Source organism: Psittacula echo, assembly GCF_963264785.1.
Source record: "Psittacula echo genome assembly, chromosome: 5".
Lineage (NCBI taxonomy): Eukaryota > Metazoa > Chordata > Aves > Psittaciformes > Psittacidae > Psittacula > Psittacula echo.
Genome location: NC_137739.1, coordinates 43,549,810 through 43,576,809, shown reverse-complemented (window position 1 = coordinate 43,576,809; position 27,000 = coordinate 43,549,810). Strand labels below are relative to the sequence as shown.

Sequence of the window (27,000 nt, the reverse complement as noted above, 5' to 3'; positions counted from 1 at the left end):
GCAAACAAATGAACCAACTTCTCCAGTGCCTTTCAGATGTACTCTTATGTACAAAACAAAATGTGCAAGATGAACATTCTTTTAATGAAAGAGTATATTGGAGAGGTGTGCAGTTCTTCATGGATGCCTGCCAGCACCCGACTCCTTTGTCTCTACTGTTTCCAGGGTTGCTGGAGATGCACACATTTTTATCTCTAAGAAAACTGAGACTATGTATTCCCTGAAATACTCTCTCAAAATTAATAAATGCCCCTTGCATTCATCTACTGTCCTTGTTGTGGTACAGCTACACTATTGTTTGTAAGAGTTATTAATAAAATTTATTGTAAATTACCATTGTATTTACTTTAGTGCTAGCTTATATTTCTCTATGATGAATTTTAAGAGATGCTGCACACACAGGAGACTTGTTGCCTGTACTGTCCACTCCACAAGCTGCTACCATCATTTCACTTCTGTCTACTCAAACGTCTCACTGAGCTTTTTCAACTTCTTAGGTTTTACGTCCATTATGTCTCGGCCTTTGTTCAGACACAAAGACACAAATACTCTGTGTAATACAAATACTGCACTTCTACTAGTCTGATGACTTCTGTATGTGATCTGCCTAATGACATGGTCAATGTATACTGGATTATCAGACTGACTGTGTTAGTAAATTTTCTTCTTTTTTCCATTCTATTCGCCTTAATGATGACAAAGAAAATACAGAATGTTTTGTACTTGATGACTTGTATGCAAAGGATTTAGCACATCAACCTGTATTAGAACACAGTGCAGCAGTACTTAAGAAAAGGAAAATGATGTTAATTTTTCTTTAAACTAAGACTGCTCAACAGATTCACTCACCAGTTACACTGCTATCTAAGGTCCTGCTATTACGATAAAAACACTCCCTGCAACATTTCACTTTGCTTAGCAGAGTCAATCACGACAAGGGGCAGTGACTTCTAACATAAAATTTTGCTATTTCTGATTTCGACAACTAGACAGCTGATCAAGTTTACACTTACAAAAACAGACACCAGTAAGGAGTATTCAATACAGAATTTCAGAGAGTCATATAAATGGAATTACCGTGCCCATTTTTAAGTCCACAATGACAGAAAACTGATTCTACAGAAGTATGTTTCACTAAGAAAGTCAGTAATTAAATGCCAGAGCCTTAATATAATAATCAAATGTAAAAGTACTACACTGCTGAGTTAGAGGGAAGAATTTAAGAGTATAACAATAAGGAAAACTACAAAGGGGAAACATGTAAAACTGCTTTTTGCCATCATATATGAGTGCATCTATGGATTTTAACTAGATTAATTTTAACTGAGTTGGCAGTCAACTGAATTGGCAGCCAAATTTTAGAAAGAAGCAAGTTCTTAACATTTGATGAAAAGCATATATTAATGGAAAGTATATCTTTGCATTACTTAAATCCATAAAATGCACTATAGTCAGGGAAAGAAAAAAAAAATACTACAAATGTATACCTTTAATGTTTCAATTTCTTCTTTGTGTTCCCTCTTCAAGTGCAAAATGGCCGCTTGGTACTCTGTAAAATAAATTAAAAAAATGTACATTCCATTAGAGTCAGAAAACAACGTGCCATCTTCAGCACAGTGTATTTCATACAACACCACTAGGTCCAGAATGTAGAAGTAGGCTATCAAATAAAAGACCTTCAACAACAGCAATGGAAAAGAAAATCTGAACACAGTAATCAGCAATATTTTCTAAGGCTCCATGACCACATTTTCCATGGTGCTTCTGAAAGTAGAGGATAAAACAAATAGGTCTTCCAAACTGGGAGGCAAAAGTTCAGGGAAGACACATCAGACTCAAATAACGAGGAAACTTTAGTTTTGCTTAGGTTTGCAGGTAAATGTAGAGCTGATAGGATATTAAGACATGCATGCACATATGCATGCACACACCCCCCTGAATTCTAAAAAAACATGCATTAAATACAATGACTTAAACTCAACTGTAGACATATGATCACTATCACAGTCAAATTGGATAAGAGAGCAATCACAAATACAAATGAAGACCTGGAAAAGTATCCAACAGCAAGAGATACAAATAATTCTTTGTTTTAATTCTATCAGATGAATATTAATTACAGAGTTTAAGTACCTTCACAGGGCACTAAATAGCTCATCCATTTAGCAACAATATAATGAAATCCAAAGGTATAACAAAATTGAAAGCATGAAACTTAAAGCCGAAGAAATTTAAATCAGCAATGAAAAAATTAGGAGGTTAGGCATTGATTACACAGGTTTAGTGATGGCTGTTATGTTAAGGTGTAGATTTACTGAATGCAGCTCTAGAACCTGGGTCTCATACTATGGTTTCCCTCAATCCATACCATGGCTACATATGGCTAGATGAAGAAAGAGAAGACCTTTCATTATACCTGTGTAAGGATTTAAGAGTAACTTCTCTTCTGCAAGACACTGGCCCAGAGGCTACAGTCCTCCTAAACAAGCAACTGGACTTCATCCTTAGACTGTCAAAGCCACACTTCTATCTGCTTCTAAATCAAAGTTACTCCAAAAGTGTATTTCCAGTTCCCTGGCTTGGCTTCTGCTTCCTCGACTAAGAAAGGAATCAAATGCTAACTTAAAAAAAAAAAAAACCAAACTATTGAAATTAGTCCAAAGTCTTTAAATTTTACTGTGAATGTTCTCTAACACTAAAGGGTTTTTATGGTCCCTGGAACATTAGAACCAATGAAACAACATGAGACTATCAAAACATGGATCAAAGCACCAGATCAGTAAAATATTCCAGTGCTTTGGTGTTTTTTGCTTGTTTTCCTTCTTTTTTCTCTTGGGAGAACATGAAGAAAAGAGGAAAGGAAAGATAATCTGGTCTTCACTCTGAAATCTGTATGACATGGAAGCTGTCAATACAAAGCTATTGTTTCTAAACGCAGGTGAAGCCTTATGCAAGCAGCTGAACTGATATACAAAATTAAAAGGAAAAGGGATTGATACTTTATAAGGCATAAAATGAAAAACTTGGGTGATTCCAACTACTAATAGTATCTATCTTAACCCCTCTTTCTTCTCTAACAGGCCTTTACTTAGAGCTTTCCAGCACGGGAAAATTGGCTGTTCTTCTGGAATCAAATCCAATTAGGTCTACAGAGTTTCAGATTTCCTGCTATTAATTCCTTTGACTGGTTAATATTCCCTTTGGTCACAGGCTCTACTTATCCATTCACCTGACTTAACAGGTGAATGTTAAATTGTTTCGTTAACTCCTGAGAGGACTTAACAAAACAGCTGACTCAGGTCCCCAGAAAAAGCTGAGACCCTTCTGGCACCTCAGCTGATTAGGCACTCAATCAGTTTGCAGGGTGTGAACCTTATGAACATCTTGACTTGAAGTTTAGGTCTTTAGGGTCACATGATAACTGAAGCAAACAACAGACTTTGAAAATGCTGCTAACAATCAGTTCTTAGTTTGGTTAACAGAAGGATACAGATCTCTCTTAACAAAAGATTTACCTTCTCCATGGGACTGCTCAGTGTTTAACAGTCTTTGGGATTTGGGTAAGAGACTCATACTTCATATATGCTGACGTAGACCTGCACTGATATCAAAAGCAGATTTTTCACCATGTCTACCTATTACCAGCTCCTGTTGCTTATTTTCTTATCTTGCAACAAATGTTTGTGCAGTCAGAGAATGGTGGAAGAGCCCCCATGGATGAAGCCTAAAACAGCATTAAAAGTTAAAGAATTTTCTTTTTAAATTAAGTCTATGTCATCTTTGTGACAGGCATTCTGCAACATACCATGATTTTAATTTAAGTTGGCATGCATTTTTCATTACTTCTGCCAGCTGAAAGCTCCAAAATACATTCCAGAAATTGCCTTGTTTCATCTTTGTTCTAAAGCAGAGGTAAGATAGAGGGTAGCAATTCATTTATGGTTTACTAATTCCTTTAAAATATGCTTGGAAATTACTAATTATAACAACTAATAGACATAATTGATTACTTAAAACACTGCTACTGCATAAATTGATATACTGTAACATATTTATAGACTGTCTACTATGCAATAATCTGACATTCTACAGCATAGGCTTCTTCTGTTTCATTCTACCAGTGTCTTTCTTTTTTAACTGGAAGAAACTATCTATTGGGTAAAAGCTGACACCCAGCAAAGTACTTTTAATTCCTCTCAAGCAAACATTTATTTTTGTGTGTATGATATCATAATGAAAAAGAAATCACATCACAATTATAGTTTTGTATGATATAAAGTAACAGAATAATAAAATTGAAGTGGTTGTGTCACCATCTCAGGAGGTATTTAAAAGACGTGTATGTGTGATGCTTCAGGAATGGTTTAGCAATGGACGTAGCAGTGCTAGGTTAATGATCGTACTTGATCTTAGAGATCTTTTCCTACCTGAACAATTCTATGATTCTAAAAAGGAGCTGAAATTCTTACCAGAAACTTTCCAGAAAACACTCCAAAATGCACTGAATTAAGCAAAACTGTCTTACTTCAGGGTTACTCATATCACATATCCCTAATCTACTTAGGTCTGGGGACACAATGCAAAGGCTATTTTTGTTTCTGTTTCTTCAGGCTCCTGAAGAGGTGAATTGGGAACTGCCACAGTGCACAACGAAACAGTGCACAGCGACCACAAAATAGAAATTCTGCTTCATAGTGAACAAAATCTCTGTAGAGAAAACCCAGTAGCCTGTTTTGCCTAGTATCCTGTCTCAGTAGCCAAAAGGCAGACATGTGAAATACTAAAAGCCTGCAAAAAAAGGTAGTAGTACACTCTCTTACAGCAACCTGATTTGCAATTCAGAAACTTCCTAACCAGAAGTTGTTTGCTTATTTAATAGTCTGCAAATGGATTCCTCTTCCATGAATGTGCACTGCTGATTTTAAAACTCCTGCAAGCAGACAATATCCTGCAGCAAAGAATTAATTGCAGGTTAGGTAAAGACCCTTTTATTTCTTTTGAATCTGCACCTGTTATGTTCATTTGATGTCTCCAGTTCCTGTGCTGGAAGAAACAGTGAAGAACTGTTCACCATTTACCCATTCGCTGTTTCTTAAAACTTTAGAGATCTCTATCATATGTTTCCTTGACTGATTCTTTTCCTGTTGAAAGGATATTAGTCTACACAGACTTTCATTATAAGGAACATGTTCCATGTTGTTGATTAAAGTTGCCATCCTTCCCTGAACATCTTATAGTTCTACTGCACCCTCTATGAGTTGACAAAACCACAGTTTCACATGAAATTCAAAATGTGGACATTTATACCATGGCATTATGATGATCTAGAAGATTTTATCTCCTATTTCTTTCCTACTGCTTCCTATCACTTCTGTTGTTTTTTGATCACTACAGAGCACAGAGCTGCCACTTATTTTAACATCAAGGTCTTTTTTTTTAGAGAGCAATGACCAGACCAGAGTTCGTTCTCTCTATGTATTTAGTATTATTTTTTCCTCTACATTTTGGATTTCCTTTGCCATGTTATTGCATAGCCCCTCAACCTTAAGATTCTTTTACTTTTTTTTTTTTTTTAATTCTCATGAAAAAAAACCCTGCAAACTTCCCCTTCTCAAGTCTCACTTTTCCAGTTCATTTATGAAAATGTGTAGAGCTGCAGAGTGTCTGCACCCTCAGCAAGTTTCCTGAAGATACAAAACTGGAAAGAGTGGCTCATAAGCTGGAGGGTTTTGCTGCCATTCATAAGGACCTCAACAGGTTGGAGAAATGGGCTGACAAGAATCTTATGAAGTTCAACAAGGGGAAGTGTAAAGTCCAGCACCGCGGGAGGAAAAACCCCAGGCACCAGGGCATGCTGGGGAGTAACTGGCTGGAAAGCAGCTTTGCAGAAAAGGACCTGGGGATCACCAAGTTGAACACGAGCCAGCAATGTGTCCTTGCAGCAAAGGCAGCAAACAGTGTTCTGAGCTATGTTAAGAGCCCCCTCGCCAGCAGGCTGAGGTAGGTGATCCTTCCCCTCTATCCAGCACTGGTGAGGGCCACACATGTAGTAGTACATCCTTTTCTGTATTGTTAGTTTGAAATATTATTCTCTACTATAGATAAATATAATTATGATTAAAACAAGAAAATTGGGAACAATTTCCATAATTAGTAAATATATTGCACATTCCTGTAACAAGAAAATAGATCTCTGACTTTCTGAAAATGTAAAATTAGCCACCTCCACTGGGTGGCAGTTCTGCATTCCATTAATAACCTTTTTTTTTTTAATTAAAGTACAATTTACCAATTTATGTCTATCATTTTCTTTTATTCTGCATGTGAATTTATCTCATTAGTTTTTAATCTAGATTTTTATTTTAATGCAGTTTTTCATCGTCTTTTTCCTAATGATTATCTTGTTAAATTTTATTTAATTGTAACATAAACATTTGATCATGACTAATGTCATGATTCTGTTCTGACACCCATAGATATCGTCAATATTAGAAAGTATCATAACTTCACTTAAAGTCATACTATATTTGGTCCTGCCTACAAAAAACTGCTGGAAAAATTAATTACAATTAGTATTTTATCTGATTTTAGACAAGTATTTTAGCATTGATCATTGCAAAGACAGATCCACTGCAAATCTGATCACATTCTTCCTTAGCTAACTTCCAGATTTGGTATCAGTCTGCTTCATGATTTGAAAGTATGTTGGCAATATGGATCATATAAAGATAACATTAACTAAAAAGATATCAGTATATCAGGAAAAAAATCTGGATCTAAAAGCCCGGAATTTTTTATAATGTTTTCTTTATCATAAGGTACTGCAACACTAAAAAAATGCTCCAGTTAAAGCATGAAATTAACATCTATCACAAAGTAATGGACTGCAAGAAGGAATTTAGTTAAAACAACTAAATATTGATTGCAAGGAGGAAGCAACTCTGTCCTGTAATCACATCAAGCATAGTATGTAAACAGGTAAGAGAATTATTGTGGAAGCACAACAGAAAAGCTGAAAAAGCAAAAACAGAAAAATAAAGATGGGTGAATGATTAAGATGGACAAGAGGTGAATAAAGGGCTTAAAATGCTCTAAGGCGGCAGAAATCGAATTCATTACAGAATCACAGACATCAACTGTGTGAAAACAACACAATATTGTGAAACAGTGGACAAATGCCTACAACAATTTACACACCACACCTGCTGGAGCAAAGAATGTACAAATGCATTAAAGAACATTAGGGGTGTGCAGGTACAACAGCAGGTTTTAGTCACATTCTCTTGACAGCAACTTAAACATAAAAGTAGTTGGAACCCAAAAAGTTACCAAACACCAAAACTTATGCATGGGGAAAAAGGGAAGGCAATAGAGAGAAGTTGCTTATCCTGACATAAATTGAACAAAAAGCACATAATTTTTGATAGCTATTGTATTTTATGAGTTTTAAACTTTAACAGAGAATAATCTGAAACAAAGGAAGAGGTATTCAATATACTGGACTTATTTTTACAGCACTGTGTTTTCTAAAGTTTTGGCTCTCCATGCTAATCTTGCAAATAAAATGAGTAACACAGAGCTGCTCAAATCTACCTTTAATAATAATAAACCCCAAATACCTAAAATAGCAGCATATTCTATTATTGGGTCATTGATACCTGAATATCAATGAGTCCATCGAAATGTACTGCAGCAATTGTTCAGCTTCTGCATTTATCCTGACTCCAGGATAAACATGGCCTCCAGGCAATACCCCTGTAACTTCTGTGGGCCTGTTTGGGTCTACGGTTTCTACAGAGAAAGTTGAGCTAGGATATCAAGGTGCTAAGGATATTGAATGGAGGGTTTAGTTTGAACTGGCTCCTTTAAAACACACAAATTTCCAAATAATTACACCTCTAATCTTACTAGTTACAAATTCAGAACAACTTCAAAATCTGAATTGTATACAAGTATGATCAGTAAATATTGCTTACTGCGTTCAAGAAATTGCATAGGCTAGAATTCCTTCACCTCAGAACCTCAGCTAAAAAGGGTAGAGATGAGTGGTAGGATTTTCTTTTTCTGATCCACAAACAATTATAACATATTGTTTAATTATTTGTTTCATCGGAAAGGAGGGAAAAAATATGACATTTTTATGGGACAGGCAAACATAATAGCTTGTTCATTTGCCCAGTCTCCAAGCAGGCAGTAAATCACACATATGGCATTTAACTCTTAGTGCCTAAGTGTTTCTAGACCTCACCACTAGAGTTCTGTACAGTAAGATCTACTTCAAGTGAGGGAAATGGGAAATGCTAGAAATTGAATTGTTAGGAAGAGACGAGTCTGTTGACAAGGCCAGACTCTTCGGAAGTTCACTTAATGATAGTTTATGTAGACAACTTAAGTTTCCTACCCTAAGACCACTGATCTATATGCAGGGAAATTCTAACAAGCTCCAATATAAGTTGCTTTAAATAATGCAAAAATCGTCTGAACTCTGTCTTATTTCCTCAGAAGTATTCACGCAGCTGTAACAAACATGAGCAGACTTTCATTATGGAACTTCAAAGGGAATAGCACAGGGCTTCAAAGTCCTTTGGATTTATTTCTTCTAATATGATGTCCAATTGCATCATCATCTAAATGGTGTTTCATGGTAGAATTAAGGACTAACTACTTCTCCAGTGATAATAATGCATCAAGAGTTTATCCTGGTCATAAACTTGGTCTCTAGGTCTTATAAAATAAACACATTGAATATGCACCAACAACATCTGTTTAGTATTCCTAACTCAACTACAAAAAAGAGTTGAAAAAAAAACCAACAAACAAACCTTAATCCTTTGGAATTTATGGCAGTTTGCCATACTGTAATTGTTTGAAAAGCATGACAACAGGAAACTGCTTAATGAATAAACAAATACTGACCATCCATACATAGTCTAATGACAGTTTCTTAACTTACAGAAATAAAGGAGAAAACAGACTAGAGACACTGAGGCAATACATTACACTAACAGGGTGACTCAAAAACAACTTCCCGTTCTTCAGAATGGGTGTTTTAATCACTAAGGAGTTGGCATTCCATCATTTGAGAATGTCTTCTGAAAGCTTTTATTCAAATATTTATTTTAGAAAAAAGGCAGATGGAAATTCCTGAGTACTTTATGTACGTTATGGATTACGTAAACTCGTATGTATCAAAAAGGCAGCATATTTATAAAAAGTACACCAGTTCACCACCTTCATGACATCAGAATAAAACTAGTCAAGTCTTCAACTAAAATATCACAAAATCCACTTGCTATCTCAGCTGTCACAGAAGGACCCTACAGAAGATGCTAGTGTCTTCTTTTCCACATACATGGAAAAATACAAATGCTTTGAAATATGCCTTATTCAGTTACGTCAGTTACTTCAGCAAGCAACTGCAGAAGACAAGCCACTGCAGAAAAAAAGAGAAATACTACCAGAAAATCCTCTTTTAAAATAAACTGAGTTCCAAATCACCTTCAGTTAGTTATCACGCATTCAATAATAATTCAATAGTTTGAAAGACCTACTTCAAAGGAGTTTCCAAGCCATGAGAGTTTTGTTCAAAATAAGTTCCTTACACTTCATTTGAAATCCAACAATGGCTAGGGTTCTGTATGTCCTGCTCTTGGTGGGATACAAAACTGAGCAGGAAAATGTAGAAAGACACAGTAGGTGCTGTATCTGAAATAAACTTCCATGAGTCAGGTTAACATTGTTCATTTCCTTTGTTAAAGCACAGTTAAGTCTCCTCTTCCTTCAAAAGACATCTCTACAGATTCATTGCTAATGATGTTGTCAGTTAGTATCTAACTAACCCTCAAACAATTATAGGGATTTTATTGTATTTTGGGATTTCCATGGGATTTTATTGTATTTTGTTGGCAGTACTAAATGTGCTCTTGTTTTGATTAAGGACCAGTGTATATCCGATATATAAGCCCAATAATAAGGTTATGGAAAAGTAAAAGCTATCACCCCTTTAATCCTTCCAAACTGACCAATACTAAACTAGTAAACAGGGCAAATTTAGTTCTTGTAAAAAACCTTCAGTTGGCATTTTTAATGAGCAATATTAATATTGCGACTACAATATTTCTCATCATTTATTAATTCATTTCACCTTGCCATTTTGCTAAAATTCAGCTGTTACCACTGTTCTATATAAGATACGTTTCACAATGGAGGACCATAGCCCACCAACTCTGAAAGCATTTTTCCAGCTCGATTTTCACTACATCTACAGTCTTTGATTCAAAGATTTTTAGAGTAAGCACTACTAGATTATAACAAGCCCAATTATTAGACAGATTATCTCTCAAATGGGTTATATTTACCTGGAGTTTGCTCACAGACAAGATAAACGAGAAAGAATTAAAAAAAAAGAAGAAAAAAAAAGAGAAGGTAATACACCAGTTCTCAATAGTGATGTTCTGATCAGACTTCAAATCTTAACTTTGCAAAATTTCACACTCAGCATTGTGGGATGGATCTGAAGCCAACGAAATCAATCTAAATTCCACTCACTTTAATGGGATGGTCGCCACTGAAACTGAAGTAACATAAGCTGGAATTCTGAAAACAGTTCCTCATCTATCTTACAGAACTTCTGTAGCCTTTATCAAATTTTTAGTCCTAAACAGTAGTAGGTACTGCAGACTTCGCCTTTATCATTTTTATTCCATCAAGGAAAGGTAAATATTGCCTTTACAGTAACAAAAGAGACCAAAGACTAGACACAGACAGACAACATTACACTGTTCCACCCACCTGGTGGTCCCTCCTTGTAAAGCTTTAGGTGAGCTGGAGACAAAAGCATAAGTAAGATTGTATTTAAGCTTCATACTGTGAATTTCTATTTTTACACTCATTAAATACATATTCTAGCAGGGAGTCTGGCAGAAAATGCAAGATAGGGGTGGAACACTTTCAAGAATGCCTAGTTTTGCTTTTTAAGTTGTTTCTAAAACACAAACACAAAAAAAAAAATAGACTGTGCAGTTAACAGTGACTAATGTATGACATATGCTACCGGCTAGTAGCAATATAGCATATAAAATACTACTAGTGATTAGTGAGGTCTGAAGCATGCTTCACGGTTTTGCAAAGAAAATACACACTATAGTATGCCTGCTTTTCCTTAATACATAGAAAACTAAGCATGAAATACAATTGGGATGTTTTGGACATCCTGTGCTTAGCGTATGTCCAGTTGTATATTTGCACAGAAATTATCTGAATAGACAGCAGAAATAATGTTTACAAATATACACAATATATGCTTATGTAAATCTTTGTCATGATACTGAGCAAGCTATACTGCTCATCACTGTTTCTAAAAGAACAGGTACAAGGATTCACTCGTAAATCTGCTGATCTGAAAATTTAACCAACCAACTTTGGGAATAATGGAAATAGTGGGTGACAATGTTTCGAATGGCAATTTTCCAAAACGGTTTTCAAATGCAAGTATACACATTCAAATATTTTTCAGTATTATTCTATTTGTGTTCAAAACTGCTGTGCAAAAAATACCTTTTCTTCTTTCAGAATAAAACATCTTACTCATTTGAATAATTTTAAATAAAATCTCATATGAAAACCTTTCACACAGAAATCTCCATAACCCACATTTCAAATGAATTAATTGCTCCTCAAACTTTATACAAGCAATTCAGGAACGAAACTTCTCTGCCATGATCTCAAAACTTCATGCAGAAAGTAAAAGCTCTGAAGATAGATTACCTATATAGCCACTTCTTGTCAGTGCATTCTTTTTTGTAAAAAGTCTTGCACACTAATCTCAGTATGTGGAAACAAGCAAAATAATGTTAACACAGTTTAAAAGTAATGAAAGAACAAAAGCTGGGAAACTCGAGTACAACCTACCTCTCTTGAGATGTACCACACCCTGTAGCATAAAGGAAATCATTAGCTTTTAATTCAGCTGATTCATTAAATTTCAAAACAGTGAGGGTTTCCAAAATTTTTTTCTCCCTCCTTGGTAGCCCTTGGTTCTATCGTTTTCAGTATTCCCGTTTACAATAGCCTGTTTCCTCCTCCATTCTTTCCCCATGTAATTTTCTCTTTTAGCCACAAGGTGTCAGAAGGGAATCTATACACCGCAGCTACACCTTTTTCATTATTTGTACATTGGTTTTTCCAGGCGTATTGATGCGATCTTTCGGCCTTTTTCAGGCCTTTTTCGTACTAAAAAGCAGTAAATTTTCAGACTTTTCATCCAATAAGCACAGTCATGAGCAATTTTCAAAACATGGTATTTGTTCACTTTTGGAACGGTGTTTACAATGCATGATTTTACACAGAAGTTACACTGGGAGAAATACAGATATTTATTTGAAAGGCTATATGAATGCAACATTTTAAGACAAATTGTGGATTACACATTTTTTTTTACAAGATGATTGGTCAGTACCAGCACAAAGCTTAGGTTTATGAAAAATTTACTTCCTTAAACTTTCTGAATGCCAATTTGAACAAATTTTGCGTTTAAGTACAATTTTAGGATTAGGAAATCGAAAGTGATTCGTGATTAAAGAAATTCTTAGAATTAACCATTTTTTTTAGGGATAGGGGATTAGCTAAAACAATACTGAATGTACTTTCGACCCATTATTTAAATCCTTCTCACCCCATTCCATCTACTATCTGTCCTCCTTTCTTTACTTCCTAGCTCCGTAATTCAACACATGTAAGGATGTCAATTTTCCATACTAGGAAATGAGCAGACATCCTTCACTTCAACTTATTTATTTAACTATTTATTTAGACTTTTAGGGGAACAAAGAACCTTTCAAGCTTAAAACTGCAATTATTTTCAGCACCTTAAAGATTCTGGTACAGTACAAATATGGAAGATGTGAGGAACGGAGACACATGGAGAATAAACAGTCCTAAACAAGACAGAATTCTGTCTAAATTCTCTCCAAGTATTCAGATAATAGAGAAGATTACAAAAGTTGACTTACTATAGAAAATTAAGTAATTTCACAACACACATTGAATTCCCTGAGAGCAACCAACAGAATGATGCCCACAGAAAAGCAGCCTCCAGAAGGAAAAAACAGCAACCCCTTAATTCGCTGTTATTGAAATGAAGAAAATAGTTCTTACTCTTCCTGACTGCAAAGCAGCATAAAGCACTATTCAGAAGCAGTCACCTGAGTAACTTACCTACTTGACCGTTCCTCTCCTGTGAGAGGTTACGGCTACAGTTCATTTACCTGATAGGGGAAACAAATAGTTTCATTTTTCATTTTCACCCTCCCAGAAAAGCAGCATTACAGGTGCAGCTGCTGGGGACATTCAAGATTATTTCTTCCTCAATAAACGTCCTACTTTGTCTTTACAAAACCAATTATAGGATGATATTCACTAATGCAATATGGCCAACAAAACCCACCTTATCAGCAAACACAAGGAACAAATTTACTGAAGAATTTCTTTGACGAGTTCCAGACTCTATCTACTTCATCTAGCACAAATATAAAATACAAAGCACTTATTCTAGATCTACAACACTTTCACAAGCACCGTATACTATATATAGTAGGCATACATTGAGAATGCATGCCTAATACATGTGCATTATATTTATTCAAATATGGGTGGGTATATGGGTGAATGTAGGCATACTACACATCCACACACATAGGCACACCATTTAATGCATTCTCATAAATTCTCAAGTTTAGAGCTGTTGACAAACTTAGCACAGGGATACATATAAAACTAAGAGTTGGGGTTTTTACAGATAAGAATACATGTCTGTGCCATAGCAGAGGGTGTAAACTTGGCAGGGGTGATATCGAATTCAACTAAAAAGAAACCCAAAATGCATTTCTAAATCCAAGTACAAATTTTCAGAAAGTGTCCAGGTATTCAGGCCCAGTGTTTCATACAGTCCAGCACCCACATTTCTCATGTTTAAATGCTGGGCCAACCAGAACTTCAGATCACATGAAGAGTGAAATTGGAGAACAGGAAAGTGAATTCAGTAAAACTCAAAGAGGCATTTCTGTTATACAAAGTGCCTCATATATTTTGAAATAGAAGAATGGAAATAAAGTACAAAGTCATCCTTCTTGTGCTGTACACAGTTGCTCTTTCACTGTGTTCCCATTATATAAAAAGAGTCATTTCACAAAACCCTGTGACTGCTTTGGGCTTTGCCATGTTGCATTGGTAGGACCCTACACTTAAAAATAAAATGTACAGTAAAAGAAACAATTCATAGAACTTGCCTTCATTATATTCAGATAATAAGTTAATCTTCTCACTAGGAAAAATGGGGTTTAAAAATCAAGTTTCTACTTTGAGTGGACCAAAGCTGTTCTGTATGTTCTTAAGCATGGTATCTATAGCTATGTACGCATTCCAGATATGGCTTTGCATACTGTAAAACATGCCTTGGTCAGGCAGCTGCTGCAATAGATGCATCCAGACTCAAAACCAATAGGTATTGCAAAAATCACTACATTTCTATAGGCGGTACGCATAGGAGAAATAAAGGAGGGATTTTCACTGAAGAAGTGCAGCATAACTCTTCTGCCTCATCATGTAATAATATCATTCTCAGTATATAGGAGGCCATGAACATATTATCACATGGCCATAGACACAGTTACCACACTATAAGTGTAATTCTTTGCAGATTTAAGTTTAGGAAGTCAGTATTCTCTTCAATTCTGCATTTTTATCTAGTGCTAACAGCCCATGAACATAAAAAAGGACTTGAATTTGGCTTGAAAAATAGGTCAGGACTCCTATCCCAATTTTACAGATTGGTAAACTGAAGCTTAGAAAAGTCTCACAACTTTCCTGAAGTCGTTCCAGGAAGTAGCAAAACAGCTGGAAATGGAATACAAGCATCTTAACCATAAATCTTCAGCATTAACAGGGGCCTACCTTTTTGTTCCTGTCTCAGGAGGCACAGTGTGAATGACTGTATCAGCTGAGGTGGGGAGAGAAAAGGAAGAATCTGTTGCATGCTTAGTTTTGAGGTTTTTTGGTAATATTTTAGAAGTGAATCTTAGGAGACAGAGCTGCAAGATACCCGGAAAAGCGTCTGCTGCATTGATCAGCGTATGCACAACCCATTTGTCTGAGACTATAGGAATTTCCAAGCAGCACTATGACCAATACCTTCCATAACCATAAAATTATAGCTTTCATTGGCATAAGTAAGGCGACAAAATGTTGCTGTTACTCTAGAGGAATATGATATGGCTAAAATAATCTTGTAATAAAAACTCAGCCTCTCAATAACAAACTAGGGTATTTGTCAGAATATGAAACACTAACATAACACGGCCAAATACGTCTGTCATGCTGCACAATAAATGCAGTAAAATACAGTAAAATAATTTAAAAACCCTTTATGCAGTCTACCTGCACTCTGAGGTTACATCCAACTGATCGGTGACCATTAAATCACAAAAACACTACCTTCAACTGATGCATAATATCCTGCTTGCTGTAGTCCTGCTTTATCTAATTCATGACAATAAAATTTAGAATAGAATCCCAGAACTAAACCCCAAATACCACACTGAAATCAAATAAACTGAAAGTACTAAAAAAAGTCAAGCTTTTATTTTAAGATGAAATCAATTGTTAGCAGCCACTGTTACAGCAACTTCCTTCAGAACACTAATGTCCTGGTTTAGCAGTAGCAGTCATTTTTTCTACTGGTGCAGTGCTGTGTTTTGACTTTCGACCTTGGGAATAATACTGATAAAGCTGATGTTTTCAGTTGCTGGTCAGAATGTTTAGACTGACCAAGGACTTTGAGAGTCTCATGCTCTGCCAGGGAGGAGGAGAAGCTGGGAGGAAGCAGGGACAGGACACCTGACCCAAACTAGCCAAAGAGGTATTCCATACCACAGCACGTCATGCCCAGGATGTAGAACTGAGAGTCCCCGGAAGGGCTGGATCATGGCAGGGTGGGGGCAAGGTACCAGTTGGTGAGCGGTTGTATTCTCTTCCTTGTTATTTCCTTTATCATTATTACTATTAGTGGTAGCAGTAGCGATTTGTGTTATACCTTAGTTATTAAACTGTTCTTATCTCAACCCGTGGGAGTTGCATTCTTTCGATTCTCCTCCCTGTCCCTCCAGAAGCGGGGGGAAGAAAGGTGGGGGGGGGAAGTGGACTTCGTGGTTCTGATTTACGGCCTGGGCTTAAACCACGACAACTAACAACATCAGCATTATGTCTTTTTTAGATACAAATTGTTCAAGGCTAAAAAGGAAGCTTATGTTAAAGAAAGATAAGAAATCATGTTCTTATCTCTCAGCATTTTGTTCAGACCATTATGCCTCTCTCTCACATACGCTGGTTATTCTCTGTATTTACAACATGAGCATAAAGTGATTTCATAATGGGAACCCAGAGCATAGGGGACTTGGTAATAGAACTCTGCCATTAATTTGTATTTAATTCACCACTTACTTAGACACATTTTTTTAACAAAAGCTTTCTCAGTCACCTCCTGATTTTCTTATTTACCCTGAAATGTGCTTACAGCATCACAGACTGTTGTTACAGAAATTATAGCACCATAGAGACAGCATTACCTCACTGCAGATTTAAGGATGATGAATAGACAGACTGTGAGAAAACAGGGGGTTTTAATATTAAATACAGACATTTGAATTATCAGGAGAACATGTAATGAAAAAAAAGCACTAAACAGATTAATGTTTCTCTTGATTTTTTTTTTTAAATTGCATTTTCTCCAGCAGGAATGTCAAATACTTCTGTCATCACTTTAAATTTCTGTTTTGCTTAAGTGAAAGACTCAACTGTCTCTGTTTTATATAAGAAAACTATGTTAATCCTAATGACTAAAATGCAATTTTAATAGGAATCACAGGATCTGTATATCTATACCACCTTAATATGGAGATTGTTCTTCAAACACAAATAGTTTTATGAGCAGCAGAACTCGTGTCTAAAGTCCTCATCTTGGATGCGAGATGTTGCAAGTGCTGACGTACTCATATGCAGCAGCTGAGATGTTCATTATGTGTGGATTCTATGTGATCTATTGTCACAGATGAGTTCACTCAGTATAGACAGGTTTGTCTCCTCTGCCTGGCCAGATATTCTTACCATACCTAATAGCTGACACATCTACCCTTGTATCAGATTTAATGCTTTAAAAATGGGAGAAATCGCTCTAAGAATTATGGAGGAAAAAGAAATAGAAACTTTTAATGAAAACAGAACTTTAGGACCACAGAAATAAGCACAGAAATGTCTTTGATTGCATGGTAAAGATTTCCATGGAATAACCCTATAACTATAAATTAAAATACTCTTCGTCTAGTCTTCCAGGATATGACCGGTGTAATGCACTACAGACTTTCTGGACTTCAGCTCTTTTAGACTGACACACTTCAAAGAAGTTCCAGTTTCTCTAGAGAACCATGCAAACAGCTTGTGCTAATTACAGAGAGCCAGCTGACAATGCAGTCAGTTGCTTTATGGAAACAGAGGAATTAAAGGATTAAGAAAACATAAGTTATGCCAAAATACAGTAATATCATCCTTTTAATTAAAAATTTACAACTTAAGATTTGGGTCTTGGGGGTGACAATACTGTGACTACACAACATGATACCAAAGGCATGAAAAAAACATATTGCAGGGTTATATTTGTTCACTAACTCCTTTCACTTCTAATATTCCTAACAGGCCTAGTCAGCTTGACGCACATGTTCCTTGTTATGTCCATTTGCTTTTCAGCTGGTTTCCCACACAACAAGCCAGACTACAAGCTTCAGGAGGGAGTTAGCTACTCCTCCAAGCTGCTATGAGTCACTGTGATGTCTGCTGCATAGGCCAAATTAAGCCTGAATTTCTTGCTTCCACCAGGCAACAAGAACAATGAGGAAAAACATGACAAGGAGGTGAGAAGAGATCAAAAAGCCAGGAATCCTCTCCCTCAGTGTCCCTACCTTCCCGTCATAGCTGCCATAGTGCATGGAAGGAATGAATGTGGATGAAGTAAGTAAATCAAAGACTTGGTGCAGAACTGTAAGAAAGATTACGGCAATCCAACTTTCAAATTTGCAGTGTTACTTGAAACTCTAATTTCTCATGGCAAATAAAAAAAATTCTATGCAACCTCATAAAATAAGTACATATTCTTGTACTCTCTTAGAAGTGCAAAGACTTATGTCCACAGATTTATCCTTGAGTATGACCACATTTGTGACAGATGCATTTTGTTTAAACTTAAAATAAAGCTGTGCTAAATCCTTACCTAATAATTCAGCCTACTGTTCTTTGTATACAGATTTCTACTGTTTTGGTAGATAAAGCTCTTAATCACAGAAATTAAAACACTAACATAAATCATAGACTGAAAGGTAAAACAAGTCACTTCAGCATTTTTTATGTTATCAGTAATCATCTGTTCAAGAGCATCAGTGGAGGAAGACTAGAATCACAAACATTCCTGCCAAACACGATTTTTGGGCTCTATTCTGAAATCAAGATTTTTTTTTAGTTGACCTTAGCTGTCAGGACAAGACACTGGGGTAAGAAATAGGGTTTCACGTTGAGATTGCTTGAGACTAGTCAGTTTAATGGTGATCATTAATCTGCTTTATATCACATTTTAAGAATTCCACAATGAAGCACTGTTGGCTGGGAGGGAATTTTGGATAGAAAGGGTCATGAGAGCAAATTCCCATATACACATGCACATTGAAGGTACCAACCACTGTCAGAGAGAGAATATAATGAGTTTAGAAGTACTGCTGTATTGTCACTTTAATATTCTTTAAAAGAAACCTGTCGTTCCCCCCCCCCCCCAGCAATAAGACCAAAACTGAATACGAACTCTTGGTTTTTTAGTGTCAGCAGTACTCATGAGCAGTACCTTGCTTCATTTGCAGAAGACTGCAGAAATTAATTCCTCAGCATAGTGCTTTAAAACAGTCACCCTATCGCTCAGAAAACCAGAACGTAACCGATCCATCATACGCAACTTACAACTGTTTGCAGTGTCCCTGCTGCCACAACTGCTTTCTGGGCATCCATGAGAAACATAAGCCTGCTAATGACTGAGGTACACCTATAGCTCCACTGCACTCCTAACATATGTTGCAAATATGGCCTTTCCCAATTTCCTTTAAAAGCTCCGCTTCTGTCTCATCTTAGCTGAATCATCAGCAGTTTGTTTTGATTCAAATGCCTCTCTCTGCCAGACACTGCAGTGACTAATGAATTGCAAAATCTGGTCTGTATAAAAATTTGACTTAGCAAACTAACCATTAGCATGTTGATGACACTGCCACCCAAAATATCACAGTAACAAAAGAGCAACAATTTGCATGGGCTTTAAGCCAGTCTGCCCTTCCTATTCAAATTTCAGGAAAACATGACCTAATTTCTCTACAAGTAGTAGAATCCGCAGCTTTTGTTAATTCTGTTTCCCTTCCTTTTTTTGTTTCAGCATATGTTTTTGCCACAGATGATTACAGTCATTAGGAGAAAAAATATTTATTTGGGTAAAATTAAATATGGCAAGTCTATAACAAGAATCTAAGAGTAACAGAAAAAGCCTGAAGCACTCCCTGTAAACAGCAGCATCCCTGTCCTGGTCATCTAGTGATAGACTCCCAGACACCGTAAACTCAATCCTGTGTATATGCTGTTCCTCTCAAAACTGAAGTTTATGAATCTTCCAGCAACTTTTATACTTCGTATATTATGGCCACTTTACAAAAAAAAGGAAGATTGAGGCAGAGAAAACTGAGGAAAGAGGGAGAAAGAAGTAATACAATAAAAAATACAAAGCAGTAGATCCACTACTCCTTTTTGTTCCTTCTCATATGCAAGGCCAAATGGATATCTACTGGAGCTGGAAAGAACCATACAGTATTACCCTGTACAATTTCTCACAGCAAGGTAGTATAAAAGCCTGGGATTTAATTCCACTTAATCCTTTCTAGGTGGTTATTTTCCAAGATCTCCATGTATATGAAGAACAGATGGTTTATTGCCTTTCCTTTTGATACTTCAGACAATTCCAAAGTTTCTGACTGATTTCTGAGTAACAAGGGCTTCCTGTTTATATTTAAGAATACACATTTGAAACAGAGTTGCAGTAGCTACAATGTTTTCTTTTTCCTTGTAAATATGTCATGTAAATATTTATCTAAAACAAATGCAAAAAATGAAATATTTTTCTGTGGAAAGCATATCAGATAACTCCTTAGCACTGCACTTCGGACATACTCTCTCATACGTTTGTATAGGACAACATACATAGCTAGTTATAAAAGTGACCTGAGCAGATATAAGTATTCCTCTGTTTACACACAAGTTGCAATAATCTGTATTCATTACCTTTATTCTGGACAGTACCTGAAAAAAAAACCTGCAGCCAGACTATATTCCAGCAGGTCACTGCCCCTCACATTCTAAGGCAGTCAGGTTTCCGTTCTTCATTATTCTGTCACTCAATTGAACAGAATCCTGTTAAAAATTGATAATCTAATTCATCAAAACCCCACTTCTTTCCTCATTAATTTCTACAGGCAAGCATTTAGGTTTCAACGCAGATTTCACCATTTACATTTAAAAATCAGATGCTTAACAAGCAGCAGCAAACAACACATCTAAAACATAAAGTCTTGTTTTTCCAGATAAGAAAATACTATGACTTATTACCATCTCTGTATTAAACAAGATTAAAAATATCAGAAACTAATTTCTGCAAATGCTTCACCTCTGTTTTACCTGCTTCTGTGTACTTTAATCCTACTTTTACTTCTTCATGCTTTGCTTTTGGTGGTGGCCAGACAGTCTGGAGTCTCCCTGGAGTCCTGTCATCTTGCTCTGAGGGACTCAGGTCAGGCTGTTAAAATGATGCAAGAAAAAATTAAAGTCTACAGTGTCAATTGATTCCAAAACAGCAACCACCATGCTCAGCTCTAGATGTATACTCCAGAATGCTCATGTGCCTCATTCTACTGATTGAAACAGTGCTCAGTTGATTGGAAGGGATACAAAGAAATCAGTGTAGAAACATAATTTGACAAGGAAAATAACATAATGTCTGTGACATACAATGATATGTTGAAACTGTTCACATCAGTGTGGGAAGCTGTCTGTGCTTTGGTGAACCACAGAAGTGGTCAAGAACACCAAGGAGTTTTACCTGTATCTTTTTTTCAGAGTGAAAGGACCCATCTGTGCTCCTCTTACATGTAAACACTAGTGCAATTCACCTAAGACATCATTTAACAACATAATCTTCTGGAAGCAGAGCTAGTTTATGAAATTCCTGCCCCACCCACAGCAGCTTGCTCAGTCCACATACCATGTAATACTGTCACATCAAAGTGCTGCTGCAGCTGTTAATGGGACTGCACTGTCAACTGGAATGCTAAAATAACTCTTTAAATGGGGAAAAAACAAACCCAACCCCAAAACACTAAACAAGCACTTTCTTACAGGTTTAGGGTTTTTTTTTTTTCATCTACGGCATTTCTGTAAGCTGATTTACAACATGCTGCTACAAGCAACTGCACAAACAAACTGCAGCAACAGCAAAACCCGGTATGAAAGTGGCCCCATAAATGGCCCACACAAGGCAAGACCTTTCACTCCGGCTTTGCTCTGAGAAAACGTGCATTTACACTAGACCGGACGTTAAGCAGACATTTATAAAAGCCACTCCTGCTGAATTCTGCACTTCCTCACTCACTCTGTCTGAGCACAGCTTCCCAAAGAGGTTTGCTGTGAGCCACACAAGTGCTTACGCCAGCACAGCGCAGGGAATGGTGCAAGCAGGAAGAAGCAAGCCAGGAATGGGAAGAGCACACACAGACTGCAATTGCTGTATGAGCTACAGCCAATGAGTATCTCTTTTCTCCTCCCCATAGGTAATTTACTACAATCTAGTATTATCAGTCTACCCAGGTGTCACTGAAAATATTTTAAAAGTTTTAATTTTATGTAAGAATAAAAATTTGAAAAAGAGTACAACCAACACAGCAAATGAACTTAAGCAGCTTCTGGTGTAGGGTCCAATCCTGCAAATTTAATCATTAAGATAATTCCCCCTTTAGCCATCCAGAACAATCTTCTCGACTGATTATACCTGCCAAAGATGTAGCTGTAAGAATTTGGGTTGGGGGAACCCCAACCCAAGTGCTACTCATTTAACTAAAGAGTTCAAATCACATTCAAAGTTATTTATCGTTATGGTTCTATGAAAACTTAGCAAAGGCTTGGTTTTTTTTTTAATTTCTTAAAAATTTACTAACTAAATCTCCATATGCTTAAAAATATTAACCTTACAAATGCATACATTACTCCATAACTTGAGTCACCTAATTGGAATCACAAAGTTATTCTCAGATAAGGCTAAATGCTTATCAATATTTTCAAAGCCAGACAGACGCATGCAAATAGGAAAAAAAAACCACTTTAAATTCTATGTCTTGGACAAACTGAGTTTAAAATCATCCATAACTTCTTATATAAGCTCTTACCATAGAATTATTCCTAAAGGTAAAATGAAATACTACTTTTAAAAATAAAAACCTCAATGAAAAAAAACAGAGTGAGATTGAGAAGCTATGAAATAATACTGCAGGAGACATCTGCAGCACCAAACTGATGTAAAACCATACTTACTATATGGACAATTGTTTGGTAGTAATCTTTAAAAATCAGAAACTGATTTTTTAAGCTCTCACTTCTAATTGAACGGCTGTGACTACCACCAGGTCTTACTGAATTCTGCTACAAGTGAGGATGATCAGGAATTTTGACAAATTAGCCCCAACATTTCTTCAGTTGGGAATCCAAAATTTGAGATTGCCAAAAGAAGAGGACAACGCTGACATTTTGACCTTCATTCCTCACCAATAGTTTTTTATTCTACTTCCATATCTTAGGAAGAAAAAGTAAATTCAACCTACAGATTTGTCTGATGGTCCATCCCCAGGTTTCGATCTTGACCTTTCAAATACAGCTTTCAAGGACTCTTTTTCATTTCTCATTTTGCGTTTTATGGCTTCCAGCTCTGAAGTATCTGCAGTTGTTTCTTTTTTTGGAGGCCGTGTGAATAAAGCTTTAACAATGTCCAGTGCAGATTCAGCAGGGCTTGATTTTATTTCCTCAGAGGGCAATCGTGGTTCTGTTTTGCTGGAGGCTTTGTTTTCTTGAGCTTCATTAGTGTTCTCAATCTCCCCAGATCCTTCACCAGAATCCTCAGTTCTACCTTCATTCTTAGAGACGTCTATGCTTAACAAGTGCGAGAGTTGTTCCAGGAAAGTAGGACTTGCTTTAAGTTCAGCTGATTTTTTTTTAGTGCCCAAACCTGATGTAATACTGGATTTCTTAACAGGTTGCCGCAATTTAAGCAGAGCTAAATCATTCTCCCTTGGTTTAATTTCTGTAACAGTTTCCCCATCCTCTGTGGTTAGTCCCTTTTTCCTCACACGTAGTCCACTAAAGAAAGCAGGCAGCTGGAAAGTCTTTTCAGCCAGTGCTGGTTTTTGGAGCAATGTATTACCAGCTGAAGGTCTTTGTTCTTCATCTGGAAGTTTTTGAAGGCATTCCCCTGTAGCAAGCAAGACACTGAACTGTTCATCCATTAACATTTTGTCTTTTCCACAGGAGTCATGCTCCAGAATACCATCCAGCTCTTTTGGGAGCTGCTCAAAAATTGGTGGGTGTAAGCCAATGTCATCTGTATCCACAGTGTCATCACTGTTACTGTGTCCTGATTCTGACTCTTTCTTATTTTGATTGTTGTTGCCCGAAGTCGCAGCAGACAAAGCAGCATTGTCTAGCCCAGATTTGCTTGTATTGTTTTCACTGGTGTTTAGGTCCTTACTCTCCGTGTCCGATTCTGTATCGCTTGTTGTCTGAACCAAAGTACCTTGTACAAGAATAGCATCCTTGTCATCATTGTCAGATTCAGACAAAGAAGTCTGTACAAACCTTAAATGGTGAAGAAGTAATTCATTTTGTTCAGCTAACTCCAGCTCCAGGTCCATGTGCCTACCAGGCATTGGGTCAGCTTGGCCACTGGTACTATTCATGCCAGGCTGATTTTCTGAGTCGTCATTACAGTCATTATCATTCCTCTCATGCCAGGTGTTAGCATGAGTATTTATATTAGTGTGCAAAGGTTGAAATGCTTTAAGAACTGTTTCTTCTTTGAAAGCTGTAGATTCAAATTTAGTTGTAAATCCAAAAAGTGTTTTCACTGAAAATGTAGTAAAAAGATCAGATTCGCTTTCTGCTATATTCTCCAGGTCTGAAAGATTAATACAGTCAGGCACTGCATCTTCTTCTTCCATGTTGCATGAAGTACAGAATAAGTTTGCTTCTACTAGTGCCACTAACTGCAAAACAAGTATTTACCACATGCGTTCAGAAGCAGGCTGAACTCCCTACAGGCACGGCAACAGGCAGGGCTCCCCTGCCCTGCGAAGGCAGCCAGCCTCCCCCAGGTCACCCTGCCCCTCCTTCCGCTTCCAGCACTCCACCGACTGCCGAAGGGGCCGTCGGGGCTCTCAACTCTACTTCAGGAGCAGCAAAAAGACCCACCGTAAAAAATGTTCTCAGCAGCGTCAGTAACTTGTTCCTTTACACAAAGGGCTTTTTGTCACAGCAAATATGCCAGCGCACTAATCTCGGCTGAAAATTCAACCAATGGTTACTGCTGGGACGCCTGCAATCCTACTGGCTGCACACAGCTTCCTACGTGCTAAAAGCTCAGAGCAGCTATATAAACAAGCCTCCCGGACAGAACTGGGCACATTTGGAGTTTGCTACTTCCTTATCCCAGCACACAAGCTGTGAGTGGTTTTCAGCAGAAAAGTCCTGATGAATTCTTTTGCATAGTCTTTCCACTTTGATAAAGATCTTCTTTTATAAATCCATAACAACTCAAAAATGTCAGATGTAAACCTGAAGTGACAAATCTGAAGCTTCCAATGCCACCAGCTGGAGTCTGTGCGGAGTCCCCAGCTCCTGTCTGGCCAGAGCAAACTTACGTGAGTGCCCTTGAAGCCGAAGAAAGCAGGGGAAAAAAAGTGGCTCTCTTCTGATTTGCTGCAGGTTTCATCTGGAATGCAGATTTCAGCCTCCAGGGCCACGAACAAAAACCAACGAGACTGGTTTCATATTACTACTGTCCTAAGTCTGCACAGCTACTTCTGTGAACTGTACACAGGTACTTACCAAAGGCTTTTGCCGCCACACCCAGTGACTAGGAGCTCTTTGGGTGGGCAGGGTAAACAGCCAGCGCTCCCAACGCCGAGTTAACTGTTCAGAAATCAGCAGGCTGTCCATCTGCACAGCACCAAGCCTGGGTTATTTCAAACCAGAACAATCTCCGCTGACATACTTTTTGATAACTTTCATATATACACATTGCCACGGTAATGCCGCATGTGTGAGATTTGTTTTAGTTAATACTGGCAAAAACACTTCAAAAGGAAATCTTCAAGACTGTATAACTCAGTATTAACAGAAGCTGCCAGGGATAATATTTTTTTTTTTTTTCCTAAAACACCTACAAAGAAAGCACGAAATACTCTTAAGCACCTTTGATATTCAGAAATAAGTAACATTTAGGTAAGGTTCCCATCAAAAGTCTTTGCTTTTGTTCCTTTTCTTATATTTGGAACTATAGACAGCAAATCTACAGGAATTGACAGTCTTCTATTCCCTGGCCTTTAAGAAGGTTGTTTAGTCAAATTTCCACATTAGTACCTTAGAAATTCAAAGATACTATTCTTTTTTTTCACACCGAAGTCTGAAGGTCATTCTACGGTCAGCCGTTTAGCTGTGATGAGTAATCTTAAACAAACAGCATGGGGAAAGCTGTCCTTCACAGGGAAATCAGCTGCAGATCACACCACTATGTCAGATTACTCAAAAACATTGAGAAGCTGAACATTACAGACAAGCTACAACAAAGTATCCCAACACATTTAATTTTTGGTTTCATGTTTAAAAATGTAGATTGGACAAAAAGTATGTATTTACCTTTTCAATATATTATAAAAGATCATAAAGTCAACAGCAAAAGTCAGTGGAAGAAAGTTTCCCAAAAAACACATTGTAACACTAAGGCCTTTGATGAAGCTTACAGGCACCTTTTCAATTACAGGCTTGCATGCATACCTACAGACAAAGGGCAGTGGAATCATTCCCATCTTTATCTGTGATTTAACACAGAACAATATCTTCTGCCTTACTGCCTGCCATTTCCTGTAGGAAGCTCTCGACTTGCTTCTCTGCTATGCTTAATCGTCTGGTGACAAGGCCAGAAATGACTGACAAGTCATGACTCCCCTTGTTTTCTAGGCTTAATATAGATTAACATCACAAAAGGAAGCCCTAGTTAAGGAAAGAGACACTGTATCTTTATCACTCCCTATACCAACCTACTCTTACAATCCCAGGGTTTGTAAGACAAATGGAAGGTAGCTACTTCAGGACTCATGATTTTCCCCTAAGACAAGAGTTCTTGAAGGCAAATCTATAGTATTTGCAAATTTAATTTTGTGACAAATGACATATAGTGATAGGACAGTGGGTAACGGGTTTAAACTGAATGAGACTAGATTTAGGTTAGATATAAGGAAGAAGTTCTTTACTATGGGGGTGGGGAGACACTGGAACAGGTTGCCCAGAGAAGTTGTGGATGCCCCATCCCTGGAAGCGTTCGAGGCCAGGTTGGATCGGACTTTGAGCATCTTGCTTTAGTGGAAGTTGTCCCTGCCCATGGCAGAGGGGTTGGAACTAGATGATCTTTAAGGTCCCTTCCAACTGAAGCCGTCCTGTGATATTCAGTGACAACTGGGGCAAAGTGACCCTACTGAACTAAAGTTTTCTACATTTAAGTTTACATCTATTTTTATGTTCAACCATGGGATTAATTGTTCACTGTCCTTACACTTTCTATAG

At 37.2% G+C, this 27,000-nt stretch overlaps 1 protein-coding gene across 1 annotated transcript in view; it reads right to left on the bottom strand.

Annotated features, from left to right (window-relative positions):
* Nucleotides 1-24,380, bottom strand: part of LOC308221917 (formin-like) — a gene marked incomplete at both ends in the record, with an annotated part of 130,919 nt that extends 106,539 nt beyond the window's left edge. The window contains 3 exons of the mRNA XM_080619327.1: nucleotides 1,488-1,549; nucleotides 20,800-20,917; nucleotides 22,992-24,380. Coding sequence (XP_080475453.1) covers nucleotides 1,488-1,549; nucleotides 20,800-20,917; nucleotides 22,992-24,380 — 1,569 coding nt within the window. The remainder of the gene's footprint in view (nucleotides 1-1,487; nucleotides 1,550-20,799; nucleotides 20,918-22,991) is intronic.
* Between the last annotated feature and the right edge of the window lie 2,620 nt (nucleotides 24,381-27,000).